The following is a 22,762-nucleotide window of genomic DNA, read 5'->3' as shown; positions in this document are numbered from 1 at the left end:
TAATCCCACAGTTCAACAATAACTCACCAGTCATTTAAAAATGAAATTTGTCTACAAATATTAGATTCATAACACAAAAACTTGTTGATAAGTTGGTGAGTTAGGGAACGTGATGACTTGATTGCATGATTCACTAACTCTTAATATTGAGCAGGAGCTTCTTGTGTGTCTCCACTAGAGGGCACTGTATTCCAACAGGTTCACCGTTGTGAAAAGGCTCCTCTGCAACGATCAGATTTAAAGCAAATTTAAATACATATTTCAGATAATCTTGAAAAAAAAAAAGGAACAAACTGCTCAGACCTGATTTCTGCCAATAAGTACAATTGTCAGAGCAGAAAAGCTGCAGTATACAGACAGTGGAAACAAAGAAAGCCATGAAGACACACTGTACATTATAATATATTGGTGCTAAAAGGGGCTTCTGACGTTGATTATCATAAGAAAATTGACATATGAAACAAACATTAAAAAAATAAATCACAGAAAATAGATCTTTTCATTGAAGCTTGTGAAACTGCTCCACGCTCAAAAAGTCTTAGTATTCATATCCTCCAGGGTATGTGTTTGCATGGGCCAATTTTATTTATAATGTGCTGGTAAACATGTGAGGAAGTGCTTTATGCTGCCACAAGTTTTTTACATTAATAATGACAAATATCTGAACAGCATTTCTCTTTAATTCTGTGTGTATCAGACACAACAAGTTTTATTGATATGATTCCACATGAGATTATTTACATTCAAGATGACAGTGACATATGAGCACCTCTGTTTTATCTTTGTTCCCTTTTTCCTCTTTCTGCTCGATTATGACACGCGCTTTGTGTGAGTTGTTGTGTGTTTAGTTCAGATAACACTCTAACAATGGCAGGGTTAAAATAGCCCACCAACGGGAAAAACACAAGATATTTGCTAATCTTCAGGGAATACACAGACATACTTCACAGCTCAGAAGGATTCAGATCCCACAGTGAAACTGGAATCTACAGTCACCCAGTGAAGTCAAGGATACAGCCATTTCAGGAAACCGAGTACGACTGTGTTAAGGGATGTGAGAGCCCAGTACTCTTGCGGAAAAAAAGGAATTGGTCCCTTATGAAAAATATTATGCATTACAAAAATATCCATCAGGAAATTTCAGTGGAAAAAGTAAGAAATTTATACATATACAATATGAAGTACATGAAGTCCCTGTGGTGCTTCAACAACATCTTTTCACACACTTCATCTCATCTGTCATCACCACCTGTAGATGGGTATATGCAGTGTACGCACACACACTCTGACGAACACAATCAAACCAAGATCAAATCCAGATTAGCCTGCACCATGATGGGATTTGAAAGAAACTTGGAAGGAAATTTGGGAAAAAATGTGAAGATGGAGACACTGATACCTTGATAACTTCTTTGTAGGAGTGAAACAAGTCAAACAACGCTGACAGAGCACTCTGACTCGGTCGAGGCACTCCCACTTCAGAAGGGTAAAGTGAGTTTGTGTTTCATCGTGGGGCATTACTGCTCGCTCTCTGTGAGCTGATCCAGGTTGTTTGATCCATGTGATGAATAAGTCCCACCCTCACCCTTAAATGTGACTGCCTGGAAATTAGCAGTCACACCCTGAAATAAAAAGCAACAAATTAATATTTTCTTTCTTGCAAATTTCAATACATGATTCTCAAAGATGTTATTTTGTGTTAAAGTAAAAGACATTTGAAATACAGTAGCCACACTGTCAGTTAAATTATTCCTAATTTCTAAACCACCGGAGAATAAAACAATGAGATTAGAACTTAAAAGATTCATCAACACCCTGATTTAAATGTTAAAAATATTCACTACAGAGTAAAGTTTATTACAAATTATTGTGTTAAAGCTGCATTAATCAATTTTTTTAGCCACCTGGAGGCAGCACAACAAGCTGTGAGCATTATATTACTACATGTGAGCAATCAGCTGCTAGTTTACACATCACAAGGTGAATATAAGTCCAATATTTACTCTCCTTTTAGCTCTGTTTTTTGGTGTCCATCAACTCCTGAGAAAAATACCTGTCACTTTAGCAGCTAAATGTTCAAATACGTTCAACAGCTAGCTGCTAACTGTGTCTTTCTGCCTTTTGGCGATAAGCAGATGCAGTAAGTTTATAGAGATTTTATTTTACATAAAAACAATGGTTAAGAGTAATAAACCCAAACAGTGAAGTTTGGGTTCGTCACATAGACATTTGATCAATTGTTGATACAGAAATATTTACTAGTGCAGCTTTAAAAAGGATGTATGTATACAAAATGTCTGTCTTCTCCAACGCTGATATGCACCACATGAAAAACTACAACTTTAGGTTGATGTTAGACACTGGATTTTACTTTTACAATATTAGAGTCAGTGAGGAAGGTGCAACAAAGGCTTGACGCCTGAGGGATCAGCACCTTAGACACAAAGTTATCAGCTACATAGGAAACCTGTTTGTACGTCTGCACCCAAAGCAGGATGCAAACGCTGCTGATCCAAAAACATAAAGAGCGAGAAACAAGAGGACGGGAGTGACTTTGTGGAATCAGGCCAGATAAACTTGACTAATAAGAGCACCGTGAGCAAACCACTTCCTCCTCTTGGTGGAAGTCTGAGCCAACAAGATAAAACAGTAGGTTAGAGGGTTTGGCATAAAGTAGATGACTGAATGACACCATCTAGAGTTTAGGTCGTCCAGGTTTTTGAATCAACGCAGGAACAACAACAGGATATTTGACCAAATCACTCAGAGTCATTTCCCCTCATCACAAGTGATCATGACAACAAACAGCCTGAGGCTGCTGCTACAGAGGCAACAGCTCCACCGATCTGATCTACACTTTAAACCCAGTGAATTTATTTCTACTGTAAACAATAAATACTTAACACTGTAGTTATAAAGTGTATAAAGACCATAGACCAACTAACTAGGTATGAGCTAAAAATTAGGCATTACTCCATCTTATGTCAAGTTCAAATCACCACCACTGACCGCACCCAGCAGTGATGTCACTGTACACGACACACCCTGGAGTACACTTCTACGTCACTGCAGCAAGGTGCAAGGTTTCACCAGCCGAGGTCAGCAAACATACGACTTCCACCTGCTGTTAAGTCGCTCTTCATACACTTTAAAAATACATTTTTAAAAAAAGCCACCCCTGGTATGAAGCGACCTGTCTGTCAAAGGAATAGTTCACAGGAGTAACTACTTTCAACTGAAGAAAAAGTCACAATGAAACCTGTTCACAGTGTGTTCAGTGGATTATCCAGAGTAATGTAGAGACCATTGCGTTTTTCACCTGGATTCAGCTGAACTGCACCGTGATGGCTTCAGACACTGATATCTCAAAACCCGAACATAAAAATAAAAACATATGATATGCTAATACGTCAACTTAAGAATATGAATTCTGTTTTCCACTGTGTAAATGAAGACTGATGTACCTGCATGCTGTGCTGGCTGCAGGGCGTCAGACCGTTAGACGTCTCACGGTCGTGTCTCACCTCTGTGCACAAACTGAGCTGATTGTGGGAGGACAGTGGCGAGTGAGCTGCTCGAGGTGTCACAGCACAAGGGTTGGAAACCTTAAAAGAGAGACATGAATCAAATAAAGAAGATGATAGAGAAGGAAAGATGCATGCTTGCGTATTAAACTTATATGGTGGTATTGCTGTACACTCACCGCCTTCGAGGCAGGGCAGTGTTTGGGCGGATGAAGAGAGGGCAGGGAGGCGTTGTAAGAAAGCAGGCGGGGCTGCTGACGTCGGTCCATGGATGCCGAGGAGTGAGGTCGCAGGCCAGATGCTGACGCAGTTGGAGACTTCATGTTCCTGCCCAGACTGTTTGACTTGCTTTCCCTGCGTTGGTACTCTATCGGGGACTGGAGGGCTGCAGTGGACAGGAAGAGATGTCACATTACTCATACGCTCCAAACTCTTACATCTGCAGTTTTATTACTAAACTCTGGTACCATTAAGGAAGTTCCTCTGAGTCTCTAAGATCTGGACCACGTCATTAAGCCAAGCCAGCTGTATTTCCGGAGATAATGCCTGCATGATGAAGCGTGTCACACTGCTGTCAGTCCCCCGAGAGGTCAGGACCAGACAGCATGGATCTTCCTCAGAGTGCTCCTCCACGCCCAAACAGCTGACCTGCAGACGTCAGCCTAACGTTAGACACCAAGGAAAAACACTACACCGAAGATGCGTTGAAATATAGTGTTACTCTAACCTTGATGCTGTTTTTAAACGTGTACCCTGGCAACGAGAAGCCTTTTTTCTTGTCAATTGGCTCACTGAAGATGACCAGCTGCTCGAACAGGAAGACCCGCCTCTCCCTCGCTCTGGACAGGAAGCCACTTTCCTGCTCGCTGACAGAGAATGTATCCTGCTGCAGCAGCTTCCCCTGAGCTGTGATTTTACCCTGAAACAGTATGTATGTCACAAACATTGTGAGAGGCCACAAGTTGCCATGGATACGTGTTTAATCTGCGATGAGAGATCTCACCTCGAAACCTTGGAGCCTGCCTACATTCATCATATCATTACAGCGTTTTGGCACGAAACACATCACCTCCACGGCCCTCTGATGGAGCAAGTTAATTGAAAACCAGTAAGTGAAAATGAGACTTTGGTGCACAGATAGATGATTGCCACTTACAGATTCACAATACTTTTTTGTATTTTTGAGCTCATACCTGCAGCTCCACAACATCCCTTCCCGCTTTACTGTAGTACTTCAGGAAGTCCTGAGGGAGCCGGTCAAAGAGAGGATTTTATTTAGTGTTTTAGGGATTTTTTAATGAAAAAGAAACATGCCTTTTTCATGCTTTAATTCTAACACAATCTCTGTGCATCTACAGGCTGATGGGATAACTAACTTTCTATTTTATGACAAAAAGTTCCATTAATTTGAAGATTAATTACAGTTTAAATTTGTTTTCCCTTTCATGTAATTTTTTTGTTTAATCTCAGTACCACTTTCTACTAAATCACCATTTATAAAGGGATTGTATACTTTAATGAAGGGCTTCAATAAATTAGTTCCTATGCTTTTCAGATCAGTTATAAGCCATTAATAGGAACAACTTTTGTATTGCCAGGTTGTATAAAATCTCTTCTTACAGTTTTTATTTTATGAATGCAATATACAAGAAATTATGTAAAATAGTCACATTAAACATCAAACCTTCAGCAGCAGCTGATACTTCATGATCCTCTGGACAGGTTTGATGAGCAGGTCATTGAGCTGCAGCCTGTGACCCAACTGCTGCCTGAGATCCTGTCAGGTAAAAAAGAAAAGAGACAAAAGGTTTTAGATATAAATAAAAAGTGCTCCAGTTAAATCTACTGTAGTCTAAAAGTTTAGTCACCTCAAAGTAGGTCTCAATGTACTCAGAGACAATGTGCTCTGACTTGGGTTTGTTCTGACAGTAAACCACGTACATGTGAAGACGTCGTTCCTGCAGATTTAAGGCAGAGAAACAGTTCATGTGACAGTTATTCTAAACAACACGTGTTTTTTTGCGTGTGAGGTGCCGTGTGAAGAATGAACGGCCAGAACAGAGAGGGAATAAAACCTCTGAGCTGCTCCGACTCTTAGTTTCCTCTCCGCTTTTGTTGCATTTCTCTTCCCCTGGAGAGTTTTGTGGAAGTTTGGTGAAATCAGTGCAGAAACTTTGCCTCATTAAATAGTTCCAATGGCTGAGAAAGAATGGTTTAATGTTTAATTTGGCGTGGCTCAATTAAGCATGCTACACTATGCTGAGTTCAGTGGGAAAGAGAAGGTGAGCTGGAAAAGCTGCACCACATCAAAACATTTTTCCAGTAGTTTATCCTCCCAACCTCCCGCAAAATTTCATACTGAAACTGATATGTACAGCGACAACATAAAGTATTTAACACCCTTTTTTATCTGTGAATTTCTGCATTATATCATTGAATCAGCATCTTTTGATTTAGTTTTGTGTTTGTTGTTTGTTCATTATTTGGAGAAATATCCACAGATATGTTTTCACTTTGACATTAAATGGTCTTTATCTTCAGAGTAAAATGCTAAAATATGAATAAGTTCATAATGGGGTGAATACTTTTCATGGCTCATTTTCACACACAGCATGGTCTCTGTGGACCATCTTTCACGCTGATTGTCGGCTTTGACGGCGCTTTAGTGAAACCACAGTGATTACAAAACCATTTATTCTGCACCTGCGGACAATTGAAATGTAAGATGAAGTCACATCTGAGTGGCACGGGGCCAACGCTTTACACACAGTTACAGCCCTGAGCTGTGAGACGGCTGTAACCTTCAGCAAGTCAAAACATGCAGCGAAATGAAAACAGAGAGAGTTTTCGTCTACATTTGTTATTCATTGATCTGGGGACTCACATGTTTGATGAAGAGCTGGGCCAAGCTGTCTGGATCACCCACACATTTCTCCAGCTCTGCCAGGAAATAACTGTGTGACACGAAGCAGGGAGGAACAGACCAAACAAACAAACACACACATAGGCAAGAAACAGGGGACATGGCAAACTGTCAAAAAAAACATGACAAGCTCATTAAAAGTAAAAACTTAAACCGTAAGAGATCGTTCAAATTCAGAAGAACTGAGCGGGGAGAAAAAAAAAAGACGAAAGAGACATCTCTAACTCACTCTTTATGCCAGTCGTAGATCTGGTGGATGTTTCCAAACACAATCCTGTCCTTCCCCTTCATGTCCTCTGGAACTCCTTGATTGGCCATGGTGACCATGTAGCCCTACACACACACACACACACACACACACACACACACACACACACACACACACACACACACACACACACAGTAATCACATCAATCAGAAGTTGATAATTTCCAGACTCTTTCAGTTTAAGACATAAATATTATAATAGTGTTAGTGATTAAAAGTCTGAGTTTTGTCTTGTATGAAAACCGATTATTTGAAGCCTTGAAGAGAGACACACCTGCACTATGAGGCCGAGATCTTCCACATACAGCCGTTCTGTCTCTATGAGTTCTGTCAGCACATATCTGAAGAACAGATTTTAAAACAGCAAATACATGATAATCAGGCAAAAAATTAAAACCAGAAATGTAGGCCTATAGTTGTTAAAGGAACAGTTGACATTTTGGGAAATACGCTCATTTGCTTTTTCACACACAGTGAGATGAGAAGATCGATACCACTCTGAAGCTACAGCCAGCAGCTGGTTAGCTTAGCTTAGCATAAAGACTGGAAACAAGGGGAAACAGCTAGCAAAATCCTCCACAGCACACTAATCAACACATTATGTCTCATTGCTTTGATCACTAAAAAAAACGAAACATAATAAACTTCGGTTTTACGAGAGGTTATGTGTTAGACTATTTCTGTAGGACATAAACTCCCTGAAGTCAGTGCGCGCAGCCAAGAAATAGTCTGGCACATAAACTGGTGCTTGAATAGGGATTTTATTACTATTGGACAGATGAGTTGGACTAGCTGTTTCCCCATTTCCATTCCTTACGCAAAGCTAAACTGCCCATCTCCTGCCTCCAGTTTCACCTTGTACCGTACAGACATGAGCGTGGTATCAATCTTCTCACCTGATCCTTGTAAAAGGAAGTGAACAGGTGTATTTCCCGAAAACGTTGCACTATTCCTTTAACGTAGAAGCCGAACACCTACATGCTCTTCTCTAAGGCAATGTTTCTCTCCTCTTCGCTGTCTACCATGGCAGACCACTGACTACCTGAGTCGTCAGTCACAGTACAGCTGTCTTCTCCCTGGAGAGTGTTGATGCTGGATTTTTGACTCTAAAACACACAACAAGATAGTACAGCTTTTGGTGAACATCAGTGTAACATATTATGTAAGAGGAAACAAACACAGTGGTGGAAAGTAAGTACAGTAATTTTGTGGTACTTTACTAGAGTATCTCTATTTTCTGCTTCTTTCTATCTTCTGCTCTCTATCTACATTTAAGAGGGAAATACTGAACTTTCTGGTCCACTACATTTACCTAACGGCTACTAGCTACTTTATGGAATACACTTTTAAAATCAAAAACAACATGTGATAAGTTACTTTGTCAAAGATTTAACCAGAGGTTCCCAGTGTTTTGGCTTGGGACCCGTTATGTAAAAGCAGCGTCTAGTTGAGGCCCCTTGACATGTTTCTGAAGACTATGCATTGTTAGCAGTCCCACCAAAGAGACATTTCCCCCCTAAAACCTTTCAGATGGTTTCATTTAAACAACAAGTTGGTGCCAAAGGAGGTAAAATTATTCAGTATTTCCCCCTAAAAAGCAAAGATTTGAAAAAAAAAAAAAAAAATACAATACATTTGTGAAGCAGAACTTTTTTGCAGTGAGGTCACTCCTGCATTAAAACTTTATATAAAGCAGTTAAAAGTAGCTCCACCTCCACCAGCTGTAACAGTAAAATGCTGCTTAGACATGGATGCGTCAGTTTTAACTATCAAATAATGTCATATAATAATCCATTAGTCACGAAGCCCATTTTTTTCTGCATGTATGCACTTTTACTTTGGACATTTGAATATGACGATAATACTTCTGCACTTTTGCTTAGGAATTAAACCTGTAACGGAGTATCTTCAAATTGCTACGTTGGTGCTGTTACTAAAGGATCTGAATACTGGTGAACGGCTGTGGTGCACAGTGAAGCCTGACCACTGCTCATCAGCCACTCACACTGAAATAACTGAATAGCCTCAGCATCCTTTGACGTAGCCAGCACACATCTGTGGAAAAATAAGAAGATGTGAGGGTCTTAATTCTGGGGAAAACATCAGTAGGGTAATTTCGCTGATCCTCTTTTGGAAAGTCCTGCCCACCACCCCCACCCCCTAAATCTCAAGTAACCTGAGAGTAATAATCACTTTTTAATGTCTCTCCTTGCTGCTGAGGAGACTGTTGGGCAGAGAAATTTGGAAAAGTGGAATCAGGCCTGACGGATGAAGGTGAATAATGAGCAACATTTGCACAATTTGTCAAGTCATATAAAAGAGGTCGGGAATAACTGACCACCGCATGGAGAGTTGTTATATAACAAATACCACGCCTCACCTAAAAGCAGTATAATCTAATGTGAATTTGACTCTAATCCTCTTGACACACCATAGTCTCACCACATTTTGTTCTCTGCCTCAGTGCACTAGATGATAATCCTTCTGTGGAGGCAGTTTGTAGGTCAAATATGCACTTTCTGTTTATTTTACCTTTTTTTTTTTCTTTTTCGCTCTCTCACTCTGTCTGAGTAGACTGCTCACGTCCTCACGCAGCAGCCTGCCCACACAAATCATCAGATTTAACTTCCATTAAAACTGCTGAGCTTCGCTTTATGTTTGCTCTTGAGGTTTCTTCCTCTCTTACAGCAGTTATCTCCTCTGAAAACCATGAAAAGTTTAAAGGAATAGTTCAACATTTTGGGAAACACACACACGCTTTCATGTTGAGAAGCTGATTACTGCTCTCACATCTGTACTCAGCAGCCGGTTAGCTTAGCTTAGCATAAAGACTGAAAACAGGGGCAACAGCTAGCCTGGCTCTGTCCAAAGGTAACGCTTACTAGCGCCTCTAAAACTCACTAATTAACACGTTTCAACTGTTTGTGTAATCCTGTAGTACAGAAACTGAAGTGCAAACAAATGTGATAATTTGCTGTTTAACAAGGGATTATGTGGCGAACTAATGTTCTTGCATTTATCAACCTGTCTTTTTTAAATTTAGGTTATTGTGTGGATTAAACAACAGAGATATACTGATCTCAACATATCTTTCCAGTCTCTATCCTGGCTCCTGCAACATATTGACCATACGGACATCACTGTGGTATCAACCTTCTCTTTTAACTCTCAGCAAGAAAGCGAATAAGCGTATTTCCCAAATTGTCAAACTATTGCTTTAAAGAGACGATAAGTCTTTCTAATCACAGCAGCACAAGAATAGAGGAGTAAAGAGCCAAAGTAAATATAAAGCTGAAGGTGTTTATGACGTAATTTTATCCCAACAGGCTATTAGACTGAAAAAGGCTAAAAGTGAGGACAGTAATTTATCGAGCTGACTTGAGAGGTGAAAGGATTTGAACTGTTCAAAACCCGTTTCTACTTATCTGTTATGTAAAGCTAATGAAACTTGACTCTGTCATCCTTGGAGGAGAACTGCCCGACATCCAAAGGCCAGTTTCTCACCTTGCCTTTAGGCCTCTTCTTCTTCTAATTTCAGAGTAAACTCCTCACCCCTAACCCTGACCCTGTTTCAGCCTGTTACAGACTGCTTGGTTAGTTGATTACTTCCAGATGGCGTCTCGAAAAGCCCACAGGATTGATTCCATTCACCAGGGCCTTTCAAGGAGCGCTCAGTACAGGGAAGGGTTTCAAGAAAGAAGCGGTGTGTGCGCTCGTGTGTGAACACGCACACAAAATATGCAACAAAATGTGAGAATATGTTCTGTTCATTTGGCACAATTGATGGAAGTAAAATTATGTGTGAAAATAAGATCCCTTTCTCATAATGACACAGCTGAACAGGATGTAGAGGTACCTGTGTATGTTTCTAATTCATAGTTTGAGTGTGAGTTGCCTTGATATTTCAGTGTATATGTTTCAGTACATACATATAAATTATTAGTTTATGAGACCTGCATTACCTAAAGGTTGAATGATGAGAAAAGCTCCAGTGAAAGAATTATAGTTATTGTCCGGGGACTGTTTTACCTCCATAATTCAAACTTTCAAATGTGTTTTTCTTCAACTCATTTCAATATATGTTCTTATTAAAAAGTACAATTTTATACACAGTGTAATTTCATCTCATCACAATAGTAACCTATAAGTATTATACACAACAGTTTCCCAACTATTTTTTGGACTGCATCTGATTTTTTTTTACTTGACGTGACTTGTAGATCAGACGACCAAAGTAATGGCTTGTCTCTAGTGCAGATCAAATATTTGGATTTTAAAACACATAAAAAAATGTGTTTTATCTGCTTTTATCGCCATAGAAAATCTCCCTTCATTTTGGTTCTTCATAATATTAACTAGCTCGTGCCAACAGTAATAGAAAGGCAGCTTTTACAAATGGAGTAGAGGGTGATTTATGGACTGTGGACCTTCCAAAATCACTTTGAAATCAGTATCCTGTGTCGGTAACTATTGCACAAAGAATCTACAAAGTTTAATTATTATTCCTTTTTGTCGAATCATATTGTTTCATCACAGCCCACTGACGAATGTCCCTGGGTCCAGTCCCAGTCTCTGGCCCAGAGATTGGGAACCACTGTTATATATGGTAATAGAATATCTGACAACTTGTGATATGATTGTTATGACTCTGAGCCTTTAATCCAACTATAGCAAATCTAAATTTGGCCTCAGACAGAAAGACAGAAAAAGCTTTTGAATCAAGACCTCTCAGTATTGATTTGCGTGTGTGTGCTTCACCAAGACGCACAATGAAAGTCTTGGACTTTATTGTGTTATCCTTGATATGTGTGTGATTAAATATCTATTTTCACTCTTTTCTCATACAAACTACTCATACTAGGAAGATGACATATTTATGTGTGTGTGTGTGTGTGTGTGTGTGTGTGTGTGTGTGTGTGTGTGTGAGTGTGTGTGTGGGTCCTCACAAGTATAGCAGGACAAACGTGTGTGTGTAGGTGCATGTAAACAGAGATAGAAAAAGATTTAACAGAACAATATTGAATAGAAAAGAAGGAAACAGTAGAAGAACAGAATAGAACAGGATAGAATAGAATAGAATAGAGTCATTACTAGACTCCGTGTGTCTCTGTCCTGCAGGAGGTCAGATAAGTGGCTCTGACACGACGGCTGTATAGGAGAAGAAGCTGCTGGACTTGCCAAACTGTCTCTCCTCACCTGTACAACACAAAAATAAACAGCCATTAGAAACAAGCAGACAAAGTGTGCTTCCTCAGGGTGAATAAATGCGTAATGTAAGTCTTTATGGCTCACCGTGTCTCCAGAGGGGAGGATGGTGTAGTTACCGTGCGGTTCCAGGGGCCTCGGCTGAGCCTCACTGTGGGAAAGAAGCAAAGGCGGCTGCCTCCCGTCTGACCTGCACATCTGCTTCTCGACTTTTCCTGCTCCTCCTCTGGCATCAGAGCTCAGTTTGCGGACGGGGTTGGTGAGCCACTTCTTCAGGGCACTGACAGGGTGCCGTGATCCTCCAGATGAGGAGTGTGAGCCGGGGCTGGAGCTGCCTGAGGCCTGGTGGGGCACAGAGCCCACTGATGGGGCGATACTACCATCACTGCCCGCCATAGAGTACGACTCTGCTGCAGAGAGAGAGTGAGAGGGAGTGAGAGGGAGAGGAAGGGGGAGAAAAGGGGGAAAAGGATTGGGTTAAAATACAGCCGCTAATTGTGGGGTACATCCTCTCAGGTCAGATGGCGCAGACAGATTTCTGCACAAAAATGTTGTTCAATTTCCTGTGTTAAACCCTAACTGTAACTTTAGTAGCTGCAGCTACTGTACCTACCGGTCCTAAATTATTATAAACACAAAAACAGATCTGTTCTCACGACTCATGCATTTAACTGGAAATTTTATACCAGTTAGACTTGCTTGCATTTGTTGTACAGTGTTAAAAGAAAATGTAGCTAAACCAAAAATGTGGTAACAACAACCAAAGAAATCTGTGTAACTCACACAGTTTTTTATTTTTTTTACTAAACTTTACAAGACAGGATGGATGTAAAATAAAATATAACTAAACACAGACGGTCTCATTTTCAATTCAATGACAAAAGCATTATTTGTATTCATAGAGGCAGACCTCATGTTGTGTAGGATGGAATTACGTTTTAATTAGATAAATGCAGAAATACAGGAATATAGACATCCTGTATTTACAGTTTTAACAAAATGTACTTTAAATAGACAGTAAAGGTTCTCGTTATGCAGCAGATTACCCACTGTTAATGTTATGTTATTATGTATGATTAGATTATTATTATTGATGCATAGCGAGAATGTTATTGTTGTTCCCGGTCAAAGAGGAGCTCATTTCAAACTATTTTATAATCAAAATAGTTTCAAAAATTGTCCAGCTTTCTTGAAATTGTACGCACAGTAAGTACAGTCCTTGAGTAATAAATGTATTTGCCACCACTGGTTAAAATTTTAATATTTTTTCCATGGAATCACGACACTGTGAATGCTGGATCTGAAAATCTACACTGGGCTATAAATTACACTATAAATCATTATAGTCCTGCTCGTACCAACTGTGGTGACTGTAAACTCTCTGCGGCTACAACTCTGACCCCTGTTTCACCTACGTGCCGACTTATAATGTGAACAGTGGATGAATCATTCAAAGGTTCGAGGGAGTTTTTTGGATTCTGTGACTTCAAGTCATTTAAAACTGATCTCATCACGTCTGCGCTGATCTGCCCTCGATCTACTACCCAGGCTTGACCAACTCTGGAGCTGACACCCTTTTTACGCCACAGCTGGATCTTGTTTCCCGCTTTAAGTCTCTAGACTGTGGAAACTGGTACCTAATCTTCAACCACACTGTTTTAATCAGGCATCCTAACAGCAACATTTCACTCTGTTCTGCTGATGGTAGCAAAGTGGAATCTTTCAGGAGCCCCACTTTGTCGTTTTGGACTCTTCCCAGAAGCCACTATTCCCTGTCAGCACATTTATGTAAGCTGTAATCATAATAACAAGCTTTCAAGAAGCCAGTGAAAATCTGGGTCAGCCATTTGCCAAAACTGCCTGATACAGCTATTAAACAAGACACCATATTGACAGTAAAATACTGAATGATGTGTTTTTCTTCCTGCTCCATTTAAGCTCTCCTTCTATTTATTCTTCTTATTCTTCCCTAAATACTTCATCCACCGTTCATGACACTGGCTTTTTTGTGTTGTGCTTTTATTCACATATATGTACTGTATATGCTGGTCCCTTGAGCTGACTGTCAGACAAAAGTTTAGTCTCCCATAAAACAATCTAGACATTTATATCAGGCTTCAATAATTAATTTCAATGATTAAACTAATTCATCATCTGGCAAAGTCACATTCCATTACTCATTTCAGTAATGGGATGATATAGAGGGAAGGGAGGAGGGTCAGGGTGTGTGTGTGTGTGTGTGTGTGTGTGTGTGTGTGTGTGTGTGTGTGTGTGTGTGTGTGTGTGTGTTTCTGTTGATCCTTGGGGTAAGGTTTGAGAGGTCCAAATGAATCTTATCACAATTCATGCTGACCAACAATAATCAATCAGTTTAGGACGATAGGAGAAAGGAAGCTGATTGAGAAAAACACAAAGTACAGCTGACAGTGATGGGAAGGTCATTAGTTTTGCAAATATCTTGTTCATAAAACAAAGTTCTGCAGCAACTGAAATTTTGAAGGTTCAATCATTATAATTCATCCTGAATGGAAAGCTTGCACCAAATCAGTCCATTAGACATTGAGACAAGTTACTAAAAATAATTTAAATAATGTTCACCTGCTGTTGGCACTATAGAGGGAAAGTCAGGGGATCAACAGTGTCATTAGGATTCATCCTCTGGGACCATGAGCGTCTGCGCTAAATTTCAGAGTCCAATAGTTATTGAGATATTTCATTCTGGACCAAAGGTATAGACCTATCAATCAAGCCTGTGTTGTCAAATCCAGTCTGTCTCACAATCTTCACTGCATACCACTGTCTCTCTCATGTATTTCCTGTCACTTTTCACAGTAGTTTTGTTTCGCTCAGTATAATAAGAAGAGACCAAACATCCCAACAATTGACCAGAAAATGTCAGACTGGCTTTACCAGCCAAATCCTCAACTATGTGACCCAAATAAAAACAGAAATTCACTTTTTGCAAACATCTACAAAAGTCCACATACACACAAATATAGCCATCTGGTCTCCTTGTTGTTGTTGTTGTTTTCTATCAAGGTCAGGCCATACAGGACCACTAATGACCATCTCACCATCTGTTGAAATGATACAAGTGCGCCATACTGCAGGTTTTCCTGCGAAAACATCGACACTTTCTCTGAACTGACCCATAATTGTGTGTGATGGTCACTGTGACGTCCAAATCACTGCTGAGCTGAGCAACTCAGCATGTCGTGTTTGTTTGAGACACTTATGTAATGTGTCATTTTCCCACGGAGCAACAGCTGGAGCACCATCCGGACTGCAGGGAGTGTCAGCAGTGCGTGCAAGCATGCATGCTGTGAACGCATCCTCACAGGCGGGAATTATGGACATCCAAATGATATTGAACACTTTTATGTTGTGTAAACCTTGTGTCGATGAAAATAGTGAAACATTAATGTTTTATTATTTTTTCTCACACTTCAGCGAGGCTGATCAGTGTGACTTGTCAGCTGTGGAGGTGGCTTCGTGTGTAACTCAAATTCTCTAGTGCATGCAGATTGATGGATGGTTTAAGGTTGGGAGGGGTTTGACTCTCTCTGTGACCCCATTGGCTCAGACAACACACCTACCCAGATGGAAAGAGATGGCAGCTAACAGGACCAAACATTAGCACGGGGTCAGTCAACCTGCCAGTAATCCTGTTCTGTTGCACTGAAGCACTATCAGCTCAAACACTGCCAGCAAATTGTACAACCCTGCGGCTTGACAGTTTGAAATGCGAGAGCAGAAACTAACTTGCTGCTGAAATTGAGCAGACTGTTTGTGTAGTTTTTGGAATATTTTTTTATTTCCGTTCACTACGGAAAAGGAAAGTCATTTGGCTTTACTTAGATTATGCATTTTACTTTGTGATTTCCTACATTTCCATATCCACACTTCCTCACATTGTCTTCAGTTGTGCAGTTAATTTACTGACCCATACAAAAGCTATGAATGATGTGAGCATATGAGCAATGTGCAGGAGTTTTGTGTCTTAGACCTGCAGGTGTTCAGGTGACTCTGTCCGCTCCTGAAGAGTGGCTTAATGTAACTTTAACTCTACATCTTTTAATTGGTAGGTCATTTATGAGTAAAGTGGCAGTTTGTCAATTAGAGTAGGACATTGTCTGTCATCAATGAACAATATGACGTGATGCAATTTAATGAGGAATTAGTATCCATCGCTGAATCACAATGTGTAATTGCAACGGGTGGATATTATCCACTTGAATTACTTTTGGTTGCCTTTAAACCAAAACACTGAGACTCTATGTCACGGCACAGTTGAGGGCTAAGTGGCATAATTACACATAGAGTTACATTATAAAACTAAACTGCTTTTATATTGTTGGATGTATAAAGAGAAGACCGTTCTCATGATAGAGTACATTTGTGCTTATCTGGCTCCGATGGGAGAGCGAGTGCTGCTTCCATGACCTACTTTATATCATGGAAGTGCTGTTGAGGTGGTCTCTCTCTCTCTCTCTCTCTCTCTCTCTCTCTCTCTCTTAAGGCAGATGGTTTGGAGACAGTTAACTACTTCCCCCACTCAACCCCATAAATGGTCACAGTCAGTAACACCAGGAATTATTGAGAAGCTGTTGGACCGCTGCTTCAAAGAGCATGATGACACTTCACCAGCTCCAAGCATGACTAAAGCTTTGCACATGTTACGTGCCAGGCCTTCACTTGTGTGCCACGTGTATATGGGACCTGATTGCTGTTGGTGTTTCATATTATGTGCACAGTGTTGGATGAAATCATCATTACTGATATCAGCGCCAACGATTTGGCGCTCAAAAGGTCTGCTTCACTTCCTGTTGAAATACTGCCAAGAAAAATATCTCAATCCACATCGCTGTCATCAACAAACCTACAAATCATCCACTCTCACATTGTCTGCATCCATTCAATCCTTAGCAGGATTAATGCACAGTTTATCAATCTGGGAGAGTGACAGTTGAATAGACCCCCCACACTCACACACACACACACACACACACTCTCACACACACACACACACACACACACACACACACACACACACACACACACACACACACACATAAATATGTCATCTTCCTAGCTCCACATTACATTTTAATTCCAGGCACAGGACCTTTAGCATTTACATGCTAATGTTTAGGTCCTTGCTTTATTGCATTATGTCACTGTCGCAGGTAAAATACAGAATGGAGCTCAAGCTTAAACCAGGGTCACATTAGATCGACCACCTACTCACATACTCATCTCTACTCTATCCTATGGTATAAATTTGGATGCAGCTGCTACCAACAGCTTTGACTTTTCAGTCGTTGGCCTGAACTGCCTGAAAAAAAAATAGTGTGAGGTGTGAGAATGCGATAAATGTCTTCAGGTGATGTCAACGTTGGTTCCGGCTGAAGTCTGAAAATGAAAACATCTGTGAGTGTAGCATTAGAAAGAAGAGAGCTTAACAGACTATACTGCAGCCTGGTCGCTAGCTCTGGCTCTCCTGCATTGATTCTGATACTTTTTAAACTGTCCTTGGTGAGTTTGACAGTGTTAGTTGTTAATCAGACCAGCGTGTGTCTTTCTGATCTATGACAAGAATGATTATGATTAATATCCCTTCACCCTCACATGTGATTACATCCTGCATGTTGACAATTGACCCAGTTGGAGTCTCTACAATCCTGTCGGACACCACTTCCTTTTTCCCACGGCACTGCAGGCTGCTGAATCTCGCTCGTACACTGTGGTCACTCTTCTTACTGTAGTTTTTGTCTCTCACCCCAAAAAATCATCTCAGTCTACTCCATCTCCTCTCAGTGAAGGTCTGGCTAAGGTCAGGTTTGAGTTCAGGTTAAAACTGAGTATTAAATGCAACACACAAGTTTCACAGGTCTTTGCACTGGCATAAGACAGCTCCCTCCTTACAGCTGCCCCGAGTCCTAACTGAACATGAAGAAACAGAACTGAGAGACTATGCACCATAGAGCTGGAACAAACGTCCAGAGGACAGAAGACTTGTCCCTTCTTTGACTATACCTCTAAATTGAGGTTTAAAATGTTTACTTTCTCCACTGCCTTTGACTAAACTTTAAACTGTCAGCACAACATTGACATATTATCATCTTATACAGAATTAGCATTTAGGTGTCTGTGTCTTGGTCTCAAACATTTACTCTGGGTAAATATCTGGCTCTTTAGCTGATACAGGCTCCACTATGTTCAACAGCGAGTTGCTAACTTTGTCTGTCTGCTGTTTGGTGCTAAGCAGTGAGCATGCAGCAGGTTTCTCAAAGCTTTTGGCTGAAAACAGGTGTCTGCTGCAGCTGTTATGTGCACGTGTATGTTGCTGAGAATGAATCAAAACAGTGAACTTGAAAAATGAGCTGAAAGACACTAAAACGCATAGTCAGGTGATCATTCTCTGTTAGTTTGTCACTACTTGTTTCTGTTGTATTCTTCCTGTCAAGGGTTTCTATGCTTTAAATGAGCATTTTATTGTTTTCATCCATATCTCATGTTTTAATGCATTATGTAAAGCACTTTGAATGCTGACAAGGAGATTGAGTTGTCTGTGCCTGCTGGACCTTTCCCTTGTAGGGACACAAGACCACATCTCACTGACTAATTGAGCGCTTTAATGCAAATCCAGTTCAAATAAAGATCAGCCAGTCCAGTGGTTCAATGACAATATTAGAGCAAAACACCCAGCAATCAAATTCAAAAATGCAAAATGGCTAAGTCGATATGTAGTCTACCACATATGTATGTGTTCTGTGTAACTAAACACTTTTGTGCTTGTTAGTCATCATGTTTACTTCTTCACATACTGGCAGTGACAACCTCACACACACTGGTGGGCTAATGGACTATTAGTCATGCTGGTTTCTGAGCCAGAGTGATGCATGTGTAATGAGACAGTGAGATTGCTGGCAGGACATTCAAGTAAATTTCCAAGCAAGTTTCCCAAACATACTTTATCCCGATGGTGTTTCTCTTTGGCTCACGGACATTGTACCAAATGAAATGACACACTCATTGAGAGAGGGGTTGCAAAATGAAGAAGTAATGGGGAAGAAGTCTTCAGGGGAGGTAGAGTGACATCAAAAACCCAAGTGCACATAAGAACAACTCAAAAACGAAGCAAAGGCTGCCCAGCAAAAGTACATCACTCCTTGAAAAGGTATGGAGGAAGAGACAAACAGAGACAAAAAAAGAGAGCCGATACTACCCTGACTTTGATTGCTAGTCTTTCTATAAACACAAAGCAAACTCATCCACAGACTCACAAACAGACAAAAGAAGGTATTTTTAGAGTCACAGGGTTGAAAACATCTTGTATAACAGCAATACTGGCATCACGTCACGCAGGCGATGTGTATCCCAGAGAAAAGTGCCATAGATGTTCTATTAAGCTTTGTGAACAAAGGTGAGAAAGCAAGGCATCTCAGCACACAAGTGTTTTCATTTTCACATTTCACACGTCTATTTGTGGGTCTGTCAGAGCAGTGGAGGTCACGGAGGAGCTGCTCTGTAATCACTCCCCGAGCAACTGGAACAACTGAGGATTTAGGAGTCGAGGGCAGTAATGGGACGTGTTTACGTGTCTATGTATGTGCCTGTGTGTGTGCATGCTCAAACATGTGTGTGTGTAGAGCTGCCTTTCCTCTGAAACAGTGGTCACAGTAGTGTGGGGGTACAGATTAGGGAAATCACTTTCTGTTTTTACCTGCTGCCACACACATATATCACACAGAACCGCAGTCAGAAATGCATCTGATATGGAAAAACTACAACAACAAAAAAAACTAACCCTACAGCAGGAACAAAAAGATAAGAGAGCAAAGTCTTTGTAATGTAAACTAATGCCTTCATCTCATAGTATTTAAGATTTGTGCTATGCTAACTGCCAAACTGCTACATATGTATTCCCAAAACTGACGAAATGTATGAAAAGTTATCTGATTTCTCCAAAATATGAAAATATATAACATATATAAATATATCAATGAATGATATTGTTAGTTAAATAATTAAAATGGAGCATAAAAATAAAAACATTTAAGCTCCAAACAGAAAAAAAAAAACATCAATCACTGATTGGTTACTCATGTAACCGTAGCTAAAGCATTTTAGCTGCACAGTTACCGAGTCAGCTACTTGGACGTTCACAGACACTGTCACTCTTGTCTTCATCAAGAAGCACAGTAAAAAACTTGGACTGTGTTATCCTTGATATGTGTGTGATTTAATATCTATTTCTCTTTTCTCATATAAACTGTGTGTGTGTGTGTGTGTGTGTGTGTGTGTGTGTGTGTGTGTGTGTGTGTGTGTGTGTGTGTGTGTCTGTGGTTAGGGGTCTAGTTTTTTATGGAAAGGAATGTCGGGACAGTGACTCATTGACTCTTGTGTTTCCATGATTCGGTGATCAGAAGCATTTTCAGAGACACTCCAAAGATCCAGATGTGACTCTATCACTGTTTTTGTTTGTGTCTCTTTGGAACATGAATCACTCACTGGGTTGCACCTCTTGTTGTACCTGTATCACATCACTTCCCAACACAGCCTGAAAATTTACAGAGAATCAAACCTGAAGACAATTTGTGAAAGTGACTCTGTACCTTGTCTCTAGGTAAAAATCCAAAATCAAAACCTGTGTTATTTTTGGGAATGCTCTCTAAAAGTCTATTTTGGTATTTCATGCGGTTATGCAAATTTAAAGGAATAATCCGCTGTTTTTAGCTCTCTATCCCCTTAATGGTAGAAGCAATGATCAATAAAGAGCATCAGCACTCTCAGTATCTCTAACCCAGAGCATCCCAGATGTCAAGTAGCCCACCATGGTGTAATCAAAGTCCACATCTCAAAATAGAAGACAAACTTAAGTCAAGAGGAAATGAAAAGGCAGTTTTCTAGCTACTTTCTGCAGTTACTGTTTCTATAAACTGATATTTGCTGACAGCATCCTGCCCAGTGGTAACACTGTTTGCTTGGTTGCTAAATCTGGCTGAGGTAGTCACCAACAACAGCAAATCAGTAGGATTAATATAGGGATTTTCACGTTTAGGCTAATCCCTCCTACTGTCAAAATATTAGCCATTGCTTGATTGTTGTACATACAGTATTGCATTCACACAATTCTACAAACCACAAACACACAACAGGTAAAACTGTAGGATGCTAATTAGCCTCTCAGACCCATGAGGTCTATAATTAGCCTCAAGGGGTGTATATCTGGTGTGTAGTAGAAATGGTTGACACCAGTAAGAGCTGGGTTGTAAGTGGAGGTGGTTTTTAGACCATCTCTGAGTGTATTTCACACGTTCTTTTGGCCATTTTTCTACAAACTTAGGTAACATTTGAGGTTGCCATAACATCCACAATACAAGGAGTGAAGCATTCCTTCAAGTAGTCTAATCTCCGTCCATTGGCTACCACATTGTTGTTTATATAAACCTCCAAGCAGGTGGAGAGGAGGGAGGACACATAATAATCTCCACTTTGTCCCTAAATTTTGCATTAAACATGAAGGACATATGCAGCAGGTGCCTTACATAACTTTGCCCAGACAGCATCATCCTCTGTTTTAGAGTAATCTACTACAGGCTGCAACCCTCTTAGTAAGACTGGAAAGTAAATGAATGGAAAATGTAACATTTTGGGAAATAAATGTGCAAAGAAAGATTGAGTAGATTTTATTTTACTTTATACCATATAAAAACCAGCTCTAAGAGAAAGGGACACCTGAGTGCATTGGCTATGATTACAAAACATGATGTACAATTAACAAAATTAACTGTCTGCAACATCTTTGGGAAGTCAGAAAAACAACCTAATATACTAAATATGAGTAAAAAGGAAAATCCTTTAAACTTGATGTGCAGACTTTATCCCACGGTCAGAAAACATCTACAATAAATCTCCTCCTGAAGAGCGGAGCATCTACGTACCTCTGACTCGGACAAAGCAGCAGCCACATTTGCTGAGCAGTTTTCTGAACAGGTGCTGACACCCACACCCTCGCTGGTGGTGACCCCCTCTCATGATGATCCACTCCTGCTGCTAGACCCAATACTATCAGAAGCAGGCATAGTGCTGGAAGGACACACACATAAGCACATGCATACACACTATTCCTGTGGTAATCCCATGAGGAGATGAGAGGAAAAGTGTCCACAGTGCTCAACAGTCATTGTCCAAATCTGAGTACAAAAACCCTGAGACAAAAATGCTGTTACTATCCCATGATTTGAAGACAAACAGCAGCAGAAAACCAGAGAGGCCGTCCTCTCCTCCACTCCCGAGCCTCTCTGTGTGGTCAGATAGTGGGCAAAGATTATGAGAGGGACCAAAAGTAAGTGAGGGAGCGACAGAGAGGCAGGGAAGGGGAGGAGCTGTGATGAGGGAAGGGATGGTAGCTAACATGCTGCACTGCTGTGCCAGCATCTGTTTCCCTGTCCCACCTCCTCCCGTTTGTCCTTCTTCCCCTTCTGTTCACCCTCCCCTACATCTTCACACCTCCTCATCAGCTTCCCTTCTCTTCTCTCTACAGTCCTGAGCAATGAAACATAAATGGACTTTCCAAGATTTCCATCCGTACAGATTAACTCCCCATTCAATGACAAATTTAGTAGAAAAATTCATGGTACCCCAAAGAGGAACTTGCTGATCCCCTGAATTTTCATTTCAGGCCATCAGTGGATCAAAGTTTTCATTTATCTATTGAAATATCACAACATCTACTGGATGGGTCAGCACCAAATTCTGTGCGGATATTCGTGGTCTCCGAGGGATGAATGCTCTCTTGCCTTTTCCTCTAGCGCCACCACGAGGGGGACATTTGTG

General features: G+C 40.5%; 1 protein-coding gene across 2 annotated transcripts; it reads right to left on the bottom strand.

The window, feature by feature from the left end:
* Positions 1–662: 662 nt before the first annotated feature.
* Positions 663–22,256, bottom strand: arhgef25b (Rho guanine nucleotide exchange factor (GEF) 25b). 2 transcript variants are annotated; one of them, XM_023423714.2, is made up of 16 exons: positions 21,868–22,256; positions 12,008–12,330; positions 11,807–11,911; positions 7,694–7,821; positions 6,990–7,056; positions 6,677–6,780; positions 6,409–6,478; positions 5,393–5,482; positions 5,209–5,301; positions 4,718–4,768; positions 4,528–4,605; positions 4,252–4,443; positions 3,992–4,172; positions 3,704–3,909; positions 3,465–3,605; positions 663–1,622 (listed from the first exon to the last, which is right to left on the bottom strand). In XM_023423714.2, exons 1-16 carry the CDS (start codon positions 21,959–21,961, stop codon positions 1,518–1,520), a joined length of 2,028 nt encoding a protein of 675 aa, XP_023279482.1. In that variant the 5' UTR covers positions 21,962–22,256; the 3' UTR covers positions 663–1,517. The 2 variants fall into 2 exon arrangements, with proteins under 2 accessions (XP_023279482.1, XP_087034718.1); XM_087178592.1 differs by having other exon boundaries at positions 12,008–12,327.
* Positions 22,257–22,762: the final 506 nt, after the last annotated feature.

This window comes from Seriola lalandi, unplaced genomic scaffold, assembly GCF_002814215.2.
Source record: "Seriola lalandi dorsalis isolate HSWRI2012SDOR001 ecotype SW California unplaced genomic scaffold, Sedor1 jcf7180002054692, whole genome shotgun sequence".
Lineage (NCBI taxonomy): Eukaryota > Metazoa > Chordata > Actinopteri > Carangiformes > Carangidae > Seriola > Seriola lalandi.
This window is presented reverse-complemented; position numbering and strand designations above follow the sequence as displayed.

Bases quoted from the DNA above. Each gene is read 5' to 3' on its own strand.
- arhgef25b (XM_023423714.2), bottom strand. From the start codon at position 21,961: ATGAGAGGGGGTCACCACCAGCGAGGGTGTGGGTGTCAGCACCTGTTC. The intron at 5,483-6,408 runs GTGAGTCCCCAG...TTAAATCTGCAG, and splicing joins CCCAGCTCTTCATCAAACAT to GAACGACGTCTTCACATGTA. The intron at 4,606-4,717 runs GTATGAGCTCAA...TTGCTCCATCAG, and splicing joins GGGATGTTGTGGAGCTGCAG to AGGGCCGTGGAGGTGATGTG.